Source organism: Gekko japonicus, unplaced genomic scaffold (assembly GCF_001447785.1).
Source record: "Gekko japonicus isolate JY-2015 unplaced genomic scaffold, Gekko_japonicus_V1.1 scaffold441, whole genome shotgun sequence".
Taxonomy (NCBI): domain Eukaryota; kingdom Metazoa; phylum Chordata; class Lepidosauria; order Squamata; family Gekkonidae; genus Gekko; species Gekko japonicus.
In genome coordinates, this window is record NW_015172017.1 from 684841 (window position 1) to 704969 (window position 20129).

Here is a 20129-nt window from a genome sequence, read left to right on the forward strand (position 1 = left end):
TCACAATCCCTCAGCTGTGCCGTTATCCTCGCTCACAGTGACGTTTTGCGAGAACAAGGACAGGTGCAATACTTCCACTGACCACAGGAGGTCGACATTGTGCAGCAAGGAACAAGATTGTGTTTTTCTCATGGCACAGCCTCGTGGGACCAATGCAATGTCTAAAGTGCCAATAAAAGCGAACTAACTTCAGAAATGTGTATGGTTGTGTGTGAGTTTCCCCCCCCCTCCAGTTTGGGATGGGAGAAGATGCCTAGTAGCCAGTGTTCCCTCTAAACTGAGTTAGTGTGAGATAGCTCACAGTTTTTTAGCCCCTGGCTCACACATTTTTGTCTCGGCTCAGGAAGGATGGCTGCAGAGCAAACTAATTGATGCAGTAGCCAAATTACTTGCTCACAATGCCAGTAGCTCACAAAGTAGAATTTTTGCTCACAAGCCTTCCCAGCTTAGAGGGAGCATTAGCTATGGGGTATTTGGGATTATTTTCGTCCATGTGCGTTAGGCGGTGAGGTGACTGAATCCCCAGATGCTGAGGAGACAGGCAAGACAGAGATCACAATGGAAGATCTTTTTTCCTTGCCTCCAGCTCCTCTGGTGTTTACAGTTAGCGGCAAATCTTTCACTAGATGCTGAGGCTGTGTAGTGCGTGGGGTTCTTCTGAAGTCCTGAATTGAAATGTTAAAATAGCCTGTGACGTCCTCCTTATTCTGGAGGACTGGTTTCCCTTTAAAAGTGTTCTTTAATTCATTCTACTAGGTATATACGGCTGCCACCAGGAAATTTAAGGCTTTCCAAACCTTTATACTCTACTGTTGTTCTTACTATTTTGGTATACCGAGTACAAGGCTTACGAGGAACTATGTGGTCCTGAGAAAGTATTTCTTTCAGAGTTGGTATATTTGAATAAAAGAGGATTTATTGAAATAATTCATAAATAAAAGGGTAGAACAAGGTATCTAATAATGTATAATTAATGAACCATTGCTTGGTGTATCACACACAATATGCTCCCTTACTGACAGGGATCTTTCAGGTAACTTTGTAACACTTTAACTCAAGGTCATATATTTTCACTGTTTCTCTCCAGTTTATCAGGACATACAGCCTTTCTTATAACTTGTCTTCAATTAAACATTAATTTACTTTTTCCTATTCTCTCAGTCTTCCTTCTGTTTCTCACTGAACTAACTTATACCATACAGGACCTCTTCTAACTTCCTTCATACCCAAAACTAACTGAACTTATCAACTGTCAAACCTGTAACTGTAAAACCTAACTGACATACATATCCGCTCATTCTCACTTCCAAAACCCCTCCCCCTCTCTGTCAACCACCAATCATACCACGCTTGCTTCTCTCAACCACTCTAGTCTACTTACCACCGCCAGGCAACCAAACTTTTAAAGAGACACACACACACACATAAAACAAGGAATCATTACATAGCCCATTGACCATGATTCTGCTTTCCAACTACCTGGATATTTCTACCTTATCATCTATACCTAAATCATTATAGCACCAAAGGGATTCACTTGTAAACAGCGATATAGATCATCCTGGGTATAAGGACAAGTCTCCCAAAGCCTCCTACTCTGGGCACTGAGGACAGCCGCTCCAGCAATCAGTAAGGCAGAACATACTCCCCTTTTTGCTTTTACCTTCCAAGGTCCCCGCTTCCCACCCACCGGGTTCATTCTGAGGTCCGCCCACATTCAAGTCAGTGCTTCCAGACTCAGCTTAAATGTAAATCAAGTTAATTAGCTGGAGTGTTGCACAGCATAAATCACTCAAATACAGGCAATAGACAAAACTTTGCTGTGGCTATCTAAAAATCTGCCTATCTAAGATTTTAGAACTTACTATCTTCAAGCAAGGAGCTGCGGTGGCTCAAGTGGTTAAGACGTTGAGCTGCAGGCTGTGGAAGGTCGGTAGTTCAGCAGTTTGAGACCTGAGTGTCGCATGACGGAATGAGCTCCCGTCTCTAGTTCCAGCTTCTGCCAGCCTAGCAGTTCGAAAGCAAGACATTGCAAGTAGATAAATAGGTACCACTTTGGTGGGAAGGTAACAGCATTCTGTGCGCCTTGGTGTTCAGTCATGCTGGCCACATGACCATGGAAATGTCTTTGGACAGCGCTAGCTCTTCGGCTTTGAAACGGAGATGAGCACCGCAACCCTAGAGTCGGATTCGACTGGCTTTCGAGCAAGGGAACCTTTACCTTTATCTTCAAGCATCCCAGAATGGCATTGTTTAGTCATCCATCTCGCCCATCCTACAAAACATGGGGGCTCTCCGTGCTCAACTGGTGTAGCATGGGGGCATGCCAGGGTGAAAGAATAAAGAGATGAATGATCTATGTGCATTAAAAAGCTATCTTTTCTAGCAGGCAATGCCTTACTCGGCAACTCAGCTGCCAATCAGAACCAAACAGTTAATTTCAGCTGTGATGAGAGCGAGAGAGAGAGAGAGACCTAGGGAAGACAATACCGTCTCCCAAAGTCGAATCTCAGCAAACGTAAACTGCTCTGCAGGTGTTAGTAATCAGCAAAGGGAGCATTCTAAGTCAGCCAGAATCCAAACCACACAGTTCTGAAGCAAAGTTATCTTCTTAGAACCTGGTTCTAGAACCTGACTCGGGTTCATTACACTGGGAGGAAAAAAGTAACAAATCCAGGCCCACAAAGCGCTTTCACACTTGCTGTATAATGCAGTTTCAGTCCACTTCAGTGACTGTTTGCAAGTGGATTTTGCCATTTCACACAGTAAAATCCAGTTGTAAACTTGGGATTGAAAGTGCATTATTTAGTGTGTTTGAAAGCACTCAAGATCTGTCTGCTACAACAGATAATACTGATGTAATCTGAGAACGGGGAATGTGTGAGTTGGATTCAGCATAGACTTCTCACAGCTCACTGTTGTCCAGAATTCTCCCTCCCCTCCCCCCACTGATGGTAGCCACTGCTTTGGGGGCAGGGAGATCCCCTGCAACAACGTATGGGTCAAGCCGGAGGTCTGCCGTGAAAAGGGAAAGTGAATGAGAATCGCCCCCTTTGCCTTAGCAGAAATCTACCCCTGAATCCAACCTTTTGTCGGTGTAGGATGCCCGTGAATGAGCCAAATCTGAAAGATGTCACTGGTTGGGATTCATACAAGACTTGTGTTCATAGCTTTGGGCACCACACAGTTCCAGATGGTTAGCTGGGTTGGTCTGCTGTAGCAAAGACATAAACCAGCTCGGGCTGCGTCCGAGAAATAGCCTGATGCCGCTCCAAGTGCAAATGAATCCTGGATAAAAATGGATGCAAATCTGCCATTCAAACAAACAAACAAAAATCACAGTATTAAGAAAATGGTGGGGAAATGTTTCAATCTACCAGGACACCCTTTCTGATCTGCAAGTCGCCACCCTTCCAGGCAAGAACTTCAAAGGGGGATGTCAGCGTGAAATAGCTCAATTGGGATATATTCAGAGATTCCACACTACCTGTTGTACCTTGAGTTCATCATCATCATCAAGTTTATTGTATTAGCCATTGGCCATAACAAAGCATAAATACAAACACAATCCATATATTGTACCTTGAGTTGGAACTTCAGATTTGTATCTCACTGTAGCTGTGACTAGCTTAACCTGGGAACTCACTACCTCTTACAAGCGTTAACTAGCTTAATGTAGCTACTAAACCAGCCGCCGCATTTTTCTTGATTAGATGTACATTTTGTATAATCTGATTTCGCGGTGTGCTAGGGCATTTAGAAAGCATCTGAAATCACATTTCCTAGTGGGTCAAGACTGGAATGTTTGTTTAATGGTTTCGGTGGCTGCAGTGACTGAGATAGGCATGGCTAGTCCCAGGGGTCATTTGGGGGGGGGACGCGGGGGGACGCCATCCCCCCGGGTGAGGTGCGGGAGGGCGGGGCCTGGAGCTCCCTGCTGGTGCCCGCTGGAGGTCGCTGCCGGCTGTGGGGAGGACACACTTCCGGTGATGTCAGGGGGTGTGGCATATGCTAATGAGTTATGCTAATGAGTCCCCCTAGCTCTTTTTCTACGAAATGACCCCTGGTTCTAACATATTTATTACCTTTTATTACTTCGTCAGAAGGTGAAATGGAATTACTTATCATAGTTCTAACCAGAGGTCATTTCGGGGGGGGGGACGCGGGGGATCGCAGTTCCCCCGGGTGAGGTGTGGGGCACACGATGAAGCCCCGCCCCCTGCTTCCAGCCGCCCCGCTTCCAGCCCTCATTCAGCCAGGAGGAGGCAGGAGGAGAGGGAGGGTAAATTGCTTCCTGCCCGCCTCTCCCCACCCCTGCCTGGGGCCAGGGAGGGCCTTCACGGGGCTTCCTCGCACTCCCGCCGGCCTTGCAGGTCCACCGCCGGGCCCCTGATGTCAGGGTGTGTGGCATATGCTAATGAGTTATGCTAATGAGTTCCCCTAGCTCTTTTTCTACGAAATGACCCCTGGCTAGTCCAGTCTCCTCAGATCTCGGAAGCTAAGCAGGGTCAGCCTTGGCTAGTATTTGGATGGGTGACCTCCAAGGAATACCAGGGTCGTGACGCAAAGGCAGGCCATGGCAAACCATCTCTGAAACATCGCTTGCCCTAAAAAAAACAAAGTCTAGCTCGCCACCTACTGGGGCACAACACTAAAAGAGCTAGAACTTCTGGCTGCCAGACCATTTCTTTCATTTTACTTCATTTGGCTTCTGGGCCGCCCCCCCTCCCCCAGAAACAGGCTCAGGGCAGGTTACATCAATATATATCTAACATAAAATCAACAGTTAAAACATATTAACAATTAAAAGTATCAGTATCTCAATTTACATCGCGTTAATAGTTCGCCACCGGTGGCACCAAAATCGTCTCCTCCGGGGTTCCCCTATGTATGTACAGGTTGACAGAAATGCAGTTTAGAGGGGCAGGCAGAGACGAGATCAATATCAGACGGAAATAATATAGATGGAGCCAAGGACAACGTCGCAAAGCAAAATAGGGGGAGGCCGAGTGCAGTTTGGATTCCCGCCACCTCAAGCATAGGCCTGGCGGAACACCTCCGCTTTGCAGGCCCTGCGGAACTGCATTAAGTCCCGCAGGGCTCGGACCTCAGTCTCGAGAGACTGTTCCGCCAGACCGGAGCCAGGGCCCCAAAAGCCAAGTATATTGTCAATACGTCACCAAGAGAAATGAATTGTTGAAGGACGGTTTATGTACACCTCCTTGTTCAGAAGAAGATCATTTTCGAAACGGCACATCATTCCGGAGACCACCGTCTACTACATTCACTATTTATATTTTTGTTATTGTATATTATGATTTATGAATATATTATTAAGCGCTAAATTGTCACAGTTCTTTTCCGTTTTTCATTTATGCTACACACACTGCCATATGATGATGAATGATTATTAATGATTAGTGATTCGTTATTAGTGATAATTAATGATTATTAATTATTAGTGGCTGGACAGCAGGCTCCGGCTGGAAGGGATGCCTTCTAGAAAGTATGTCTTGTACAGGTTATGGATTCTATACAAGAAACACGTCAAGAGCCCATCTTAACATCTGTTGACCTTGGTGTTTTTGCCTTTAAAATACGGACGCCGGCCACCCGTGACTGGCGGAAGTGTCTGTAGTATGGGAGGAAGGCTCCTTCTGCCAAGCCAAAGGGCTGGATAATTACATAAGAACATAAGAGACGCCAATGTTGGATCAGGCCAAAGGCCCATCCAGTCCAACACTCTGTGTCACACAGTGGCCAGAAATACCAGGTGCCATCAGGAGGTCCACCAGTGGGGCCAGGACATTAGAAGCCCTCCCACCAAGAAGACAGAGCATCACTTGCCAGAACAGATCTGTGGGCTTCAAGTAGCAGGCAGGCTTCCGCATACCCTGAGGCTGGGCAGCAGCCAGGTCCAAGGCCTTCTGGTGGGGGCCCACTGTTGCATCCCCCCCTCACTCATCTCCCTTGCTTACCCCTGTCTTTGTGTGCTTCCTGTCTGTTCCAAGACCCATGTGCCCAGCTTCAATGGGGAAGGAAGGGCATGCACAGGGCCGGCCCCAGCTTATTTTGCACCCTAGGCGGGGATCCCTTCTGGCGCCCCCCCCCCCCGGCGCGCCCACCAATTTTCAAAAATAAATGCATTTTAGGAAGAATGAAAAGCACAAATAATCAAGAAGCTCCAAGAGTATGGGGCCGGGTGCAGTTTGGTGCCCCTAAGGGCCAGCCCGCTCTAGGCGATCGCCTAGTCCGCCTAGTGAGTGAGCCGGCCCTGGGCATGCAGGTGGTGCAGAGCCGCAGTACTGCCACCAGCTGCATACACCAGCCAGTGCTGTGGGGCATGAATGTGGTGCAGGCAGCTTTGAGCACAGGTGGAGGGATGGCTTGGGAGTGGGGGAAGGTGGGTGGGCGGAAAGGGAGGCATGGGGGTGGGCGGGCAGAAGGCAGCTCCCATGGACACTGTCTGCCCAGGCGCCCCCCCCAAAAAACCTGGCCAGTGTTCCCTCTAAGCTGAGTTAATGTGAGCTAGCTCACAGTTTTTAGCCTCCGGCTCACACCTTTTTGTCTTCGCTCAGGAAGGATGGCTCCAGAGCAAACTAACTTATGCAGTAGCCAGATCCTTTAACGCCAGTAGCTCACAAAGTAGACTTGTTCACAGGACTCTACAGCTTAGAGGGAACATTGCCTGGGACTGGCACTTTGACCCATAGATTTCCCCGTGCTGGATAGCTGAAACTCAAAAGGTTGCAGCTGTGAACTGTGAAGAGTTGCGGTTCTGTTCCATACGCAGCCTTGGCCCCCAAAGTGAAATGTGTTAATTTATCCACTCAGGTCGCTTTAGTTTCCTTGAGTTTATTTGCAGGAAAACCATCTGCACATTAACAACCACCCACCCCCTTCCTGTCTTTTCCAAATGCTTGCAGTGCCTGGGCCAATGCTAGATGGGAAGTAAAAAAAAACAAAACAAAACACATGTGTGTGGTTTAGGACATTAGGAAGGGGAACGAGCCAGAGGCAAACCTTCTCTTTGACGCAAGAAACTGAGAGACAGATCGGTACCCACCAGTCATGGTTGCCAACCTCCAGGCGGGACCTAGAGATCTCCCGGAATCACCACTGATCTTCAGACTACAGAGTTCAGTCCCCCTGGAGTAAAGAGTGCTTTGGAGGGTGCAGCGTTAGTGAATAACTCTATGGCATAAACCCGCGCTGAGGACTCTCCTCTCCCCTCCCCTCCCCAAGCCCCACCCCCAAATATCCAGCCATTTCCCAATCTGGAGTTGCTGGCAACTTTATCACAAGTGTTATAATGGAGGGGTAGGGTTAGCTTAGCAGGTCTTTTTTTGAGGGTTTGCCGGATTTGCAGGTGACAAAAGTAGAGGCAGCCGTTTAGCCATTGGAGCTTCCAATCTGCGCTAAACGGAGCCAGAGAGTGCATATCCAGAATGGCCCTTCGGTTACCTAAGCAAGGCCTTGGTGGATCACATCCGCGGTCTGCCCAGTATTTGCGAAGTATTTGTCGCATCGAGCAGGCGAAGAAGCCGTCCGGCAGTGGATTGCCGTCTTCGGTTGTCTTAAAACCTCTTCGCAGTTTGCAGCAGAGAATCACAGAAGCGCTTGAGTCAGATGCTCTGCTTTCAAGAGTCGAAACGAGCTGGCCGGTTAGCTCAGTTGGTTAGAGCGTGGTGCTAATAACGCCAAGGTCGCGGGTTCGATCCCCGTACGGGCCAATAGTTTTTTCCTCTCATTTTCTTCACTTAAGAAAACCAAAGCGTAATTTCTCCTAGGAGGTGATAATGGACAGCATTCTCCTTTTCAAAATGAAGAGCTCCCTAAAGCGCCACCTGCTTCTAATTCACGCTCCCCTTCTGCTCTCCCGCCCTTTAATATGTAAGTTCAAACAAGGGCGTTTTCCCTCCTCCCTCACTGATTTGGTTTGTTCCTTTTCAAACTTCCTTTTAAATTTCATGTTGAGCCGTAAAATCCTAGGCACATTCTGTTGTTTATAAAACTTGCGTAGAGTTACATTTAATAAGTCTCTTTTTTTCCATACAGTTTCTCAACGTTATAAACGGGGCAGTGTCTTCAGAATTACTTCTCTGTGATCCCTAGAGGGAAAAAGAACACTGTTGTGGTTCCACTGGGGCTCGAACCCAGGACCTTCTACGTGTAAAGCAGACGTGATAACCACTACACTATGGAACCCCTACTCTAAGAAAAAGCTTGATTTTTTTTTACTGTATAAGACTGTGAGTTTTCCCTCTGATGTTGAGCCCAGACTTAATTTCACGCAACCCTAACACCCAATTTCTAAAGAGAAAGAGGTGATAGAATAGCCAGTACCCAGAAGCTGAATGCTCCCCTGTGTACCACGTCGACATTCTACCATTTAGTTTTGGGTTTGGGTACACCTGGTTAAAGGTGGCGAGGACGACAATATAAGCGAATTATTCACCCACACGCCAAAGGATACGTCTGTATTGGACTCAAAAGCAGGAAGCATAACAAGCTATAGACGAGGTGGCCGAGTGGTTAAGGCGATGGACTGCTAATCCATTGTGCTCTGCACGCGTGGGTTCGAATCCCACCTTCGTCGGGACAGTGATTTCTTTTTTCCCTACCTGCTCTCCGACTCAATTTCTTCCTTAGATGTCCTCTTGCCTGTCTATCCTTTCCTTCCGCTCTTCTTCAGTTCCAGTTGTCTTAATAAAGGGCAGAGAATAATGACCAGGATTTTGCTTCCTACTGTAATTTCCCATTAGCAGATAACCGAGTCACCCTAGACATCCTCCGAGGCCAAGTGTTGCGTTTGGCTCTCCAGTTTTCAGAACAAGATTAGACTCCGCACCCATTCTCCTAGTTATGCTTTACCAGCTGCTGAGTTCATCAAGAGGAGACACAATCACACATCCGTAGGAAGAACCACTGGTTCAGGAACTTTGGAAATGATACCAGATTAAAGAATCTCTCTATTCAGGGACTCATACCAGATCAGAGATTTTGTCTATTCAGACCAGAGAGTCTTCAAAGCCAGATAAAAGGGCCTCTGTCTCCATCCTTTAAACGCAGTCTTGAGCTCAGATAGATTCAGGAGGGGAGCCATGTTGGTCTGAAGCAACAGAAAAAAGTTTAATTCTGGCTGGGTATAAGATTTCGTGTGCAGAATTAAACTCTGTTGGTCTTAAAAGGTGTCACTGGACTCAAACTTTGTTCTTGAGCTCAGGTAATACACAAACAGCCCTCACACAGGTTGCAGACTAGCCTTTGCACGGAAGCTGAGGCCCCTAGAAAAAGACCGCCACTCTCTCTTTCAAGATCAAGATTTTCTTTATTCATAGTCTGCCTTTCTTGCTGAAACTCAGGACAGATTACATAAGTGTAAATCAAACACAATCGAGCAGGATGGGGCATCCAAGGGACGGTGCAAGATACATCTCAAACAGAGTAGAAAGGAAGCATGAAGTTTAAATATGATATGTTAGATGGTTTAGGAGCTACACAGTTAGAGCATACTTATATTAGCCAAATCAAGGACTGTATGCCTGGCCACTGCAGCCCAAACAGACCAGAGATTTCACATGAGCAACAAGGCTATATTCGAACAAAGAGAAAATCCGTCCCTGCTGAGATCAGAGATTCAAAGTTCTTCATTCATTTCTGCACTTTAGACAGCATGTAACAGACCTCCCATTCCCTTTTTGTCCTAGTTATATGTTTAATCATTACCCATGACATTTTCCACCTACTACTCCTACTCGTTATATTGTTACTCATTACTTGTATTCCTACTTTGAAGATAACTTTATTATATAGGTCTAATTTCTTCATGGGTGTCCACGTGAAAGATAATGATCTCCTCCAGACATCCTTGCTGAAGGTTATGTTTATGTATTACTGTGTCTCCAGACTAGAGATGTGAAGGCCCGGAAACATTCGGGGGGAAACGGGGTTTTTCTGTTTTTTTTCCTGAAGCCTTTTTGTTTTTTTCTGAAAAATTGGAAAAATTGAAAAAAGAAAAGAAAAGAAAAAAAATTGATTATGGGACGTTTTATTTTAACATGATGAATAAAATATTTTAAGACAAGGTGTTCAAATATTTTTCAAATCATTTCATATATATATATGGTATCAGATTGATCTAATTTCTGTGCACTGAGGACAAGCAAGTCCTAGGTTACAAAATGAACCCTCCAGTGCAAGAACAAGATGCATTTCTTCCTTTAGAAGGTGTGATTGTCAGAAGAAAATAAAAAAGTTTCAGTTTTGTTTTTGCATGTGGGTGGGTATTCTGTTTGTAATAATTGTTTGGATACACTATATTTTTAATATGCTAGTTGTGATAATTTCATGCCAAGTAAAAATGTCCATAGTCATATTTTATGTTCCTAAAGTAACAGAATGACTTTCAACCTAGAAAAGACAAAATAAATGCTAATGTAGCATTTTTTCCAATTTTTCCGAAAATTTCCTGTTTTCCCCGGAAAAAAACGGGTTTTTTTCCGAGCTTCAAAATTTCCGGAAATTTTACATCTCTACTCCAGACACACCTGGCCACTGCCTCAAAGCCTATGACCAATGCTCCCTCTAAGCTGTGGAGTCTTGTGAGCAAAAAATCCTACTTTGTGAGCTACTGGCATGAAAGTTGTGAGCGAGCGACTTGGCTACTGCAGAAATTCGTTTGCTCTGGAGCCATCCCTTCCTGAGCAAAGACAAAAATGGGTGAGCTGGAGGCTGAAATACTGTGAGCTAGCTCACACTAACTCAGCTTAAAGGGAACACTGCCTATGACCTTTTAGTATTCCCACACTTACAGTGATAGGCCCTGATAGAGCAATTCAGGCAAAACAGACCACAGTCCCTATTTACCAAGGCAACTTTCTGAACCATTACATAGCCAAACAGTGGTATCACCTGTGTGTGTGTGTGTGTGGGGGGGGGGGAGGCCTTCATAAATAACTCAAGGGGAAACAAAGTACATGGGAACTACGTGTGGACCTCCAGGTTCAGAGGCAGGAAACCCCTGAATCCCAGAGCCAGGAGGCAACATGAGCGGAAGGCCTTGTGGCCTCTAATTCGTCGTTGGACCTCCAGAGGCACTGGCTGGCCACTGTGTGCTGGACTAGATGGACGGACCACTGGACCACTGGTTTGATCCAGCAGGGCTCTTCTGATGTTCTTCTCCCTCCTGTTATTCCAATGACCAGACTATATTTATTTACTACTTTAACTTTTACCCCGCCCTCCTTGCCAAGGCAGGCTCAGGGCGGCTTCCACAAAACTGATGAACAAAATACATTTTACAAATGATAAAATACAATAAATCATTTAGATAGATGGAACGTCTATTTATACGAATATATCCAGTCAGATATATTGGAATGTATTAAACAAAATAAGGTATGGGATGGAAAAATGAAGGAGATAAAAAAGAAATGGTCTATATACTTTCAGTGGGTAAATAATGGAGAAGCTAATTCCGTTATATTTGAAAAATTGAAAAAAATGTGCTCATGGTTAAAAATCTAATTTGTAGTTATGTGATGGCCACCTTGTGGGGGGTGGGATATAAAAGGGGGAAAATGTATCATAAGAGAATTGGGATGGTAAAGTAATGTAATAATAATTTATAATGCAAATAAAAAAATTATTTAAAAAAATCATTTTAAACACAGACACATCAATTTAAAATATTGAGGTTCTGTGCATTGTACACTCCTCCCATTCAATAGTCCCAATATTTACCCTCCACCCCTCCAGGACCCCTGGGCAGGGTACATAGTCCCTCCTATGCTATCCTCACAACAATTCAGAGAGGTAGGTTAGGCTGCGAGTGAGTGGCACAGTTTCACACTCCTCATAAGGAGTTCCTGTTGGGCTCTCTGGGTGGCCCACCCCCCAGAATTCAATCAACTAGTCCTCGAGTCTGGACAGAGTGGGCAGTCCTTCGCCAGGGGACTGACGGTGGTCCTGGTCTGGAAATAATTTCTGGGGTCTGAGCTCACAGAAAGTCTTGCTGGGACTCAGAGCACGTGCCAAGGGAAGACGGGGATCGTATTATGAAGATCCACGGGAGCGAAAGGTGGATTTACACTGACTGCCCATTCTAGCCCTGCCGTATCGTCCTGTTTGTATTCAATAGCTGGCGCGCGTCTTTCCAACACTTGGTAACGCGTGAATATTGAAGCACATTTACCAGGACGCAGCCAGCTACTGAAGTCAAAACGCCTGGATGGAAGAGGAATAAAACTGAACAAACAGAAAGGCGTCACAGAGAAAAGGCAGCCAGCGATTTGGAAAGGTTACATTAAAACACCGAAGACCGAGGAGCAGAGTGGCGCAGCGGAAGCGTGCTGGGCCCATAACCCAGAGGTCGATGGATCGAAACCATCCTCTGCTAAGGGGTTCTTCCCCCATTTTTAAATACATTTTTATAATACATGCTAGAGAAAGGAATGTAATAGTGAAGAGATGCAGCATTATTATTATTATTTCCGAAAGCGTTTAAAAAATAATCTGTGGAATCGCTCCCGTCCTCCCTTTCACGGATACTGGAGAGTAAACCTCTAACAAAAGGATTATCTTCCTGCTGTAACTAATGGATCTCCCGCTCAGCAAACAGGAAAGATTCTCAGATCTGCAGCCCATTTCCCCACCGTCTCTTTAAGCAGCAGCGTCAATGAGTAAGGTCTGCGTGCTGGGGGGGGAATGGGGGAGACAGCGCCCCCATTCCCACATCCTCCCCCCCCCCCATCTTTGATTAATGAAGGATCAAAGGGGTGAAAGAAAGGCGCTTAGCACGGGCCGATAGCTTCAGCGTAGCCGCATTCGTCTATTGCTGCAAAAATGAACGACATCTTATGGGGCCCTAAAAGCTAACGCAGGGGGATTCTGTATTTATTATTATTATTATTATTTCATAATATGTGTCAGCGTTGAACCTCAGTACTGAAAAAAATATCTTTGAGGGTCTGTTGGAAAAAAAAGACCTTTCGTGGGGTTTTTTTGTAAACTTAAACATATCGCGCCCCCTCGTGGCCGATTGAGTTCCCTCTGTCATGGGGGGGGGGGATGTTTCCTTCCTCGGAGGACTGGGTAGCAGCTGGCGAGGAAAGAAAAGTTACTGTTGCCGAAACCGACAATTAACAATTACTAAAGAGAACTAAGGCTAGGAGGGAACAGAAAGACAGCATGCAGAACTACAACATGAAAGCACGGAAACCAAACTGAGAGAGTTGTCAGGATGGCCGAGCGGTCTAAGGCGCTGCGTTCAGGTCGCAGTCTCCCCTGGAGGCGTGGGTTCGAATCCCACTTCTGACATGTGAAGCTTTTGGTTTTACATTTGGTTTTTTTTAAAGAAGCCGAAAGGAACGGGATTGCAAGGCGCTGGGTAAAGACCGAGCGACACTAGGCACAGTGTGCTTTCTCGGCAAGTCCTGCGACTGCCTCACTATCAGAAATGCTACAGTAAAACTGTGCAAGACCTGTACGTTTTGGTTAGCATGCCAAAGCAAGCGCAGAGGGCAAGAACCCAGAACCGCCTCCTAAACTAACCCCCTGGACAAAAAGGCATGTTTGTCTTGAACTAGGACTAAATTAATCCCTTTATTGGGAAGGACTCCAAATCTAGCTTCGACCCCATATAACCTGCGCTTCCTTCCCGCCAACCCCTTCAGCAGGGGGTTTTCAATTAGGAACCGAATTCCTAACTTCCATTTAAAAGTTTTGAGTCCAGTGGCACCTTTAAGACCAGCAAAGCTTTTTTTGAGTACACTTTCGAAGAAACGTACGCCCACACGTAAACTTATGCCCACAATAAGACTTTTTCGGTCTTGCAGACCAACATGACTACCTACCTGAATCTACCAACAACCTGACTACCCACAAGTAGCCGGATTAATCTTAATAAATAAATAAATGAAAACGAACGCTTTTATTCCCGTCTAGGCCAAAATCTCATAAAATGCCGCGGTCTCTATAATTGCAGCTTTCCTTTGAGGAAGTGGATGGCTCTGAAAAGAGCCTGTGGTGTCGAATGCGTCCTATCGGGGCTCAAAATCTCGCTTCGACCGCCCTATAGCCAAAGTCCCCTCTCCTCCAATCGCTTTAGCAAAGGATGCAAAAGTTTTCAAACCAGCTGTAAAGTTTTTCCTATAGATTTCCTGAACAAATTAATCCCTACCTATCATCTAAAATTTACCGGACTGACTTTAAAATTATGAAATAACATGAAAAAGAATGATTTTATTCCCGTCTAGACCAAAATCGCATAAAATGCCGGGGTTTCTAGAATTGCAGCTCTTTCCTCTGAGGAAGTGGGTGGCTCTGAAAAGAGCCTTTGGTGTGTTTCGCCGTCTTCTCCTCCGGAGGTGGGCAGCAGCGGCCGCTGTGGCCTCAGGCCCTCTCCCCGCGGATGCGGCGCGCCAGCTGGATGTCCTTGGGCATGATGGTGACGCGCTTGGCGTGGATGGCGCACAGGTTGGTGTCCTCGAAGAGCCCCACCAGGTAGGCCTCGCTGGCCTCCTGCAGGGCCATGACGGCCGAGCTCTGGAAGCGCAGGTCGGTCTTGAAGTCCTGCGCGATCTCGCGCACCAGGCGCTGGAAGGGCAGCTTGCGGATCAGCAGCTCCGTCGACTTCTGGTAGCGCCGGATCTCGCGCAGGGCCACGGTGCCCGGGCGGTAGCGGTGCGGCTTCTTCACGCCGCCCGTGGCCGGCGCGCTCTTGCGGGCCGCCTTGGTGGCCAGCTGCTTGCGAGGCGCCTTCCCGCCCGTCGACTTGCGCGCCGTCTGCTTCGTGCGGGCCATTCTCCCTTCAAGAACTCGCGAACTTCTCTCGTCAAAGGAGAAAAACCAAATGGTGACCGGGTGTCGATTGCCCAGTTTTTATAGCCACAGCCCGTGTCCTGATTGGATGAGTCAGGCAACCGTTGCAGGATTTGAATTTCCCGGGCTGGACACCGATTGGGTGGCAATTATATCAGACTTCGACTTGCAGCTTTGCCTCCAGGGGAGGCGGAGGAGGGGTGCGGAAGGGGGGGGGGATTTCGCTGGGGGCTGCTTTGAACGCGTGGCGTCTGCGCTGAAACAGTTTGGGAATAAATCCTTTCTAGGATTGAAGCAGCATGTAAACCTGAAATTAGTTGATTTCAGATCATTCTACGGCATTTGACAAGGAAGCGCTGCTAAAAAAGTCGTGGTGTGTTTCGGAGTGCGACAATTCATAATGTAACAATTCAGGTAGTTGTGTCAGTGGACTAAACCAAAAGGTTATAAGCACGATACCTCTTTCACGGCCGAGAAAAGACTGGGAACGAGGACAAACTGGTTTATTGTATTAGAGTTCAGACCTCATCGAAATTTTTATCACGTTGGATACTATTTTTTTTAAAGTCTTTTAAACTAACAGAACAGTTTCAGTAAGTTTGGAGAGGGGGTAGCCGTGTTGGTCTGAAGCGGCAGAACAAAGTTTGAGTCCAGTTGGTCTTAATGGTGCCACTGGACTCAAACTTTTGTTCAGGTTCAATAAGGGTCATATAGGGGTTTTAGCAATAGCCGAGGAGGAGTTAGCCCGATCTCAGAAGATAAGCAGGGTCAGCCCTGGTTAGTATTTGGTTGGGAGACCACTAAGGAAGCCCAGGAGTTCTACTAAGAGGCAGGCAAAAGCAAGCCACCTTTTGAAAACCCCGCCCTGACGGACGAGTGGCTGACTAACCTCCATACAAGGGCTCCCTTCCCAATTGCCACCAGAATCTTTTGTAGGCGTAACTAAAAACCAATTCTGAAACTTCCTACATAACCGTGACTTTTTAAAGAAAAACTTTACCTTGAATAAACGTGTTAAGTCTTAAAGATGCCATTGGACTCTTAATTAACTCCGGCTAAGCAAAAGAACATTCTATCCATTATCGAGTGTTGCAGAAAGTGTACTTTAAAAGTTCTGTGCTTTGACACAAGTCACCAAGTTCAGGCTCAAATATTTGTGCGGTCGGGGGTCATACATTTGTTAAAATAGGACATTACATATTGGGCGACAAAAGCTCTTTTTTGGATGCTTTGGGTGGCTCTTAAAAGAGCCTTTGGGTTGTAAACAAGTTAAAGACTACAAGACGCCTTATTTTCCCTTGGCTTTGTGACTCTCGGTCTTCTTTGGCAGCAGGACAGCCTGGATGTTGGGCAGGACGCCTCCCTGGGCGATGGTGACTTTCCCCAGGAGTTTGTTGAGCTCCTCGTCGTTGCGGATGGCCAGCTGCAAGTGGCGGGGGATGATGCGGGTCTTCTTGTTGTCGCGGGCCGCGTTCCCCGCCAGCTCCAGAATCTCAGCAGTTAGGTACTCCAGCACCGCCGCCAAGTACACGGGCGCCCCGGCCCCAACGCGCTCGGCATAGTTGCCCTTCCTCAGCAGACGGTGGACACGGCCCACGGGGAACTGCAGTCCGGCCCGAGAAGAGCGGGTCTTGGCCTTCGCTCTGGCTTTGCCTCCTTGCTTTCCGCGGCCAGACATCTTCGTGAGCGTTGAAAAGAGAAGCGAAAAGAAAACTAATGAGAAGCAAAAAATTGCAATGAACTCGAAACAGGGTACCGTGCCTTTTATTCATTCGGAGAACTTACAGTCACGACTTTCTATTGGTTGATTGTCCCAGATGCTCTTCGGCGACCAATAGAGTAACTGGTTTTCTCCAGTGACCAATAGACAGCTAGCACTGAAGCATCAGCCAATGGAAACAGCGGAGTTAGAATTCACTTATTTGCATGGTTAGCTAAGCCCTGAAGAGGCGGGTCTTCTCATTCAGCCAATAGAAATCGAGAATTTCCACACCCTTATTAGCATGGCACCCCTATAAATAAGAGCAGCGTGAAGAGTGCGGGTTATTCTTTCCATTTTGTGCTTTTTGCGGTTTGTAGTTGTTCCTGCAAGTATGCCCGAGCCAGCGAAGTCGGCGCCCGCGCCCAAGAAGGGCTCCAAGAAAGCCGTGACCAAGACGCAGAAGAAGGGGGACAAGAAGCGCAAGAAGAGCCGCAAGGAGAGCTACTCCATCTACGTGTACAAGGTGCTGAAGCAGGTCCACCCGGACACCGGCATCTCCTCCAAGGCCATGAGCATCATGAACTCCTTCGTCAACGACATCTTCGAGCGCATCGCCGGCGAGGCCTCCCGCCTGGCCCACTACAACAAGCGCTCCACCATCACCTCCCGCGAGATCCAGACGGCCGTGCGCCTCCTCCTGCCCGGGGAGCTGGCCAAGCACGCCGTCTCCGAGGGCACCAAGGCCGTCACCAAGTACACCAGCTCCAAGTAACGCCTCCCCGGCCTCCCCCCGAGAACACCCAAAGGCTCTTTTAAGAGCCACCCACTTTCTCCGCAAAAGAGCTGTAAATCGCAAAGCGTTTTCAGATATTAACCTGAAGTCTTCGGGGTTTTTTAAGTGTTCCGGTTTCAACTATCCGTTGTCTGGATACTTTTGTGGCTTTTATTTGCCATCGTGGTCAAATACTGAACCTCCCTGTAGGGTAGCTCGTGTTCAAAGCAAAAATTGGAAGTAACGTTATGGGTTTGGCATACTTAAGAGTCTTCTGAAAAGTAGATAAATTTATGTTACCATGAAAGGTGACTTTACAAGATACAGTTAATAACCACGATTCTTAAGCTTGGAGTTGGAGGGATCTCCCCTTCACAAACCTGCTCTTTCTTTTGATGTAATGGGGGGGGGGGGGAAGAGACTGTGAAGGAAATAAATATATCACAATCGGAGATTGATCAGTTGATGTCATTCCAAAATCATGGACAGATTCTGTTAGTGTTTGTGGAATGATGAATATAATTAACGGAATATTATTACCTCGCGTACACCGCGCCCCCCCCCCCCCCCCCCCCGTAGCTAGGCCGGTTAAATCAGAAGCAAATAAAAATAAAACCTCTGTTACACGATCACGAAAGGACGGTTTAATATTGGTGGGAATGCATGTTTGGAAAAACCTAACCCCTCCCCCTGAATGAAGGTCCCTCCGGTTGACTTTTCCAGCACGAACCGAGAGGCGCTCCACGGCGGATGACAGCCGAAGAGTTTTAGACGTTCGTGGTCTATGGCGCTACTTTGTGGTTTATCAAACGTGGAAACAAATTACAGGATTTTAGAAAAGGGAGGGAGGAAAATGAGCTCACAGCTGGCCGGTTAGCTCAGTTGGTTAGAGCGTGGTGCTAATAACGCCAAGGTCGCGGGTTCGATCCCCGTACGGGCCATAAAATATTTTGTCTTCACTGCTTTGCATTCTGGTTGTTTGACCCCCCCCCCCAACTTGGTGGATCTTGGAGACAGCTGCTGGAATCCTTTTGAAGATACTGGTCGGCACTTACTGTACAGCTTTTCACACTACAATTATTGTCTCCAGGATCCTTCTCACAAGTCCTGACATCTCCTTTCCTCACCTTAGGGTAGCTGCTGCAGCTTTGGTTTTTAGTGTGCACCCGACACCCAGATACACAAAGTGACATTTCGGGGGGTGGGGGATTGTAACATTGTTAGCTCTCTTCAGGCTTATGGCGCTACTGCTTATTTATCTTTGTGTTGTGTGTGGGATATGTGGTAGGAAAATGACTGTTTCTAAAGAACAGTTTGCCTCTCTGTTTCAGCAGGGTCTGAAACAACCTAAGTGGCCAGGGCAGAGGGAGGTAGTTGTAGGAATGTGGAGCTGGAAGGGACCTCCAGGGTCATCTAGTCCAGCCCCATGCACAATGAAGGGAATTCACAACTACCCCCCCCCCCACTCGCCCAGCGACCTCGTACTCTACACCCAGAGGAAGAAAAAAAAACACTCTAGGGTCCACGGACCAATCTGACCTGGAGGAAAATTCCTGTTTATTTATTATTTTCGATTTATATCCCATCCTTCCTGTATAGACAGGCTCAGGGCAGTGTACAGCAGGTTAAAATGCAATAAAACGTGGATACATAAATGCAATATTATAAAATTCACATAACAAACAGTGTACAAAGTGCAGTTAAGTGCCGATGGCAATTGCTGTATGGTGGTCCAATGTAGCTGAGTCAGGACCCTTAGTTCTTTCTTTTTTTTAAGCCAAAACATTTTTATTAGTTTTAACATTAAAGTACACCATAGTACAAACACTAAATCACAGGTTTTCTATACATAAGACAAATACTTTCAAAGTAACTTTGAATCAAACTATACAAACAGAAAGGCTTTAAAAGTCATACAATGTTTTAGCCAAGCAATAACAGTTTATATTTTGCGTTATAGATGGTTTTCCATTGAAAATTTTCAAAGGTAAGTTTGTCAATAATGGGATACCATTTCCCAGTGGGATTAAGTAGTTCACATTCATTTTGATCTGTGGTGTTGTAAATAGAAATAGTTTCATATATAAAATAGTTCCAGACTTTATATAATCAAACATTTATCGATGGAGGGTCTTTATGCATAAGGACCCTTAGTTCTTGATGCCATTAACATGAGGGCCATAACATTCGGTTTTTAATAGATCATTAGTGATCCCAAAGTGGCAACTGGCATTACCCTGGGCATGTAAGAAAGGCCCTAGAGCTGAACATTGGCTCACTGAACATTGGCTCATCCCTTTCTGCCCTCCCTCCCGTGATCTGTCCTCCAAGAGCATTAATTTATTCCTGCATCGAACCCAGCAATTATTTCCTTTGCTTCTGTTCTTCCAGCCTGCTGAGAACGGGGCTTAAACAATGGTGCCCCCATTTCTGTGTTGCGACTGGGTGGGAATTCAGTTCCATGGCCTTTTACACTTGATTAAGAAAGGGCGTGTGGGAGAAATGTCATGCGCTCCTGCTGTTGCAGCGTGCACAATGATAGCTCTAGCAGTGAACCAATAGGAAACAGTAGTGTCTGCCAACCATCTGCTATAAATAACCATCCACAGCCAGGCCTTCTTTGTCTTAAGGGTATTTAGCAGGGGTCGTTTCGTAGAAAAAGAGCTAGGGGAACTCATTAGCATAACTCATTAGCATATGCCACACCCCCTGACATCACCAGAAGTGTGTCATAAGGCCACACCCACCACTCAGTTAGTTTTAGAAAGGGAATAGAATTGTAATGTGTTTTACTGTATACTGTATTGTTCTACTTCTGTAATCTATTTCCTT

General features: G+C 46.5%; 3 protein-coding genes and 6 non-coding genes across 9 annotated transcripts; 6 read left to right on the forward strand and 3 right to left on the reverse strand.

The window, feature by feature from the left end:
* The first annotated feature begins 7659 nt into the window (after positions 1–7659).
* TRNAI-AAU lies at positions 7660–7733 on the forward strand. The gene has a single exon. It is a non-coding gene; the product is annotated as a tRNA-Ile (tRNA).
* A 402-nt stretch (positions 7734–8135) lies between these two features.
* Positions 8136–8208, reverse strand: TRNAV-UAC. The gene has a single exon. It is a non-coding gene; the product is annotated as a tRNA-Val (tRNA).
* Positions 8209–8517: 309 nt separating this feature from the next.
* TRNAS-GCU lies at positions 8518–8599 on the forward strand. Its single transcript has one exon. It is a non-coding gene; the product is annotated as a tRNA-Ser (tRNA).
* Positions 8600–12328: 3729 nt separating this feature from the next.
* TRNAM-CAU lies at positions 12329–12400 on the forward strand. The gene has a single exon. It is a non-coding gene; the product is annotated as a tRNA-Met (tRNA).
* An 837-nt stretch (positions 12401–13237) lies between these two features.
* On the forward strand, positions 13238–13320 carry TRNAL-CAG. The gene has a single exon. It is a non-coding gene; the product is annotated as a tRNA-Leu (tRNA).
* Positions 13321–14394: 1074 nt separating this feature from the next.
* Positions 14395–14806, reverse strand: LOC107118184 (histone H3). The gene has a single exon (XM_015420463.1). The coding sequence runs from the start codon at positions 14803–14805 to the stop codon at positions 14395–14397; it is 411 nt and encodes a 136-aa protein (XP_015275949.1). The 5' UTR covers position 14806.
* Positions 14807–16111: 1305 nt separating this feature from the next.
* On the reverse strand, positions 16112–16501 carry LOC107118182 (histone H2A type 2-C-like). Its single transcript, XM_015420460.1, has one exon. It carries the CDS (start codon positions 16499–16501, stop codon positions 16112–16114), a length of 390 nt encoding a protein of 129 aa, XP_015275946.1.
* A 415-nt stretch (positions 16502–16916) lies between these two features.
* LOC107118183 (histone H2B 1/2/3/4/6-like) lies at positions 16917–17310 on the forward strand. Its single transcript, XM_015420462.1, has one exon. It carries the CDS (start codon positions 16917–16919, stop codon positions 17295–17297), a length of 381 nt encoding a protein of 126 aa, XP_015275948.1. The 3' UTR covers positions 17298–17310.
* Positions 17311–18164: 854 nt separating this feature from the next.
* TRNAI-AAU lies at positions 18165–18238 on the forward strand. Its single transcript has one exon. It is a non-coding gene; the product is annotated as a tRNA-Ile (tRNA).
* Positions 18239–20129: the final 1891 nt, after the last annotated feature.

Coding starts and splice junctions, on each gene's coding strand:
- LOC107118184 (XM_015420463.1), bottom strand. CDS start 14,805: ATGGCCCGCACGAAGCAGACGGCGCGCAAGTCGACGGGCGGGAAGGCG.
- LOC107118182 (XM_015420460.1), bottom strand. CDS start 16,501: ATGTCTGGCCGCGGAAAGCAAGGAGGCAAAGCCAGAGCGAAGGCCAAG.
- LOC107118183 (XM_015420462.1), top strand. CDS start 16,917: ATGCCCGAGCCAGCGAAGTCGGCGCCCGCGCCCAAGAAGGGCTCCAAG.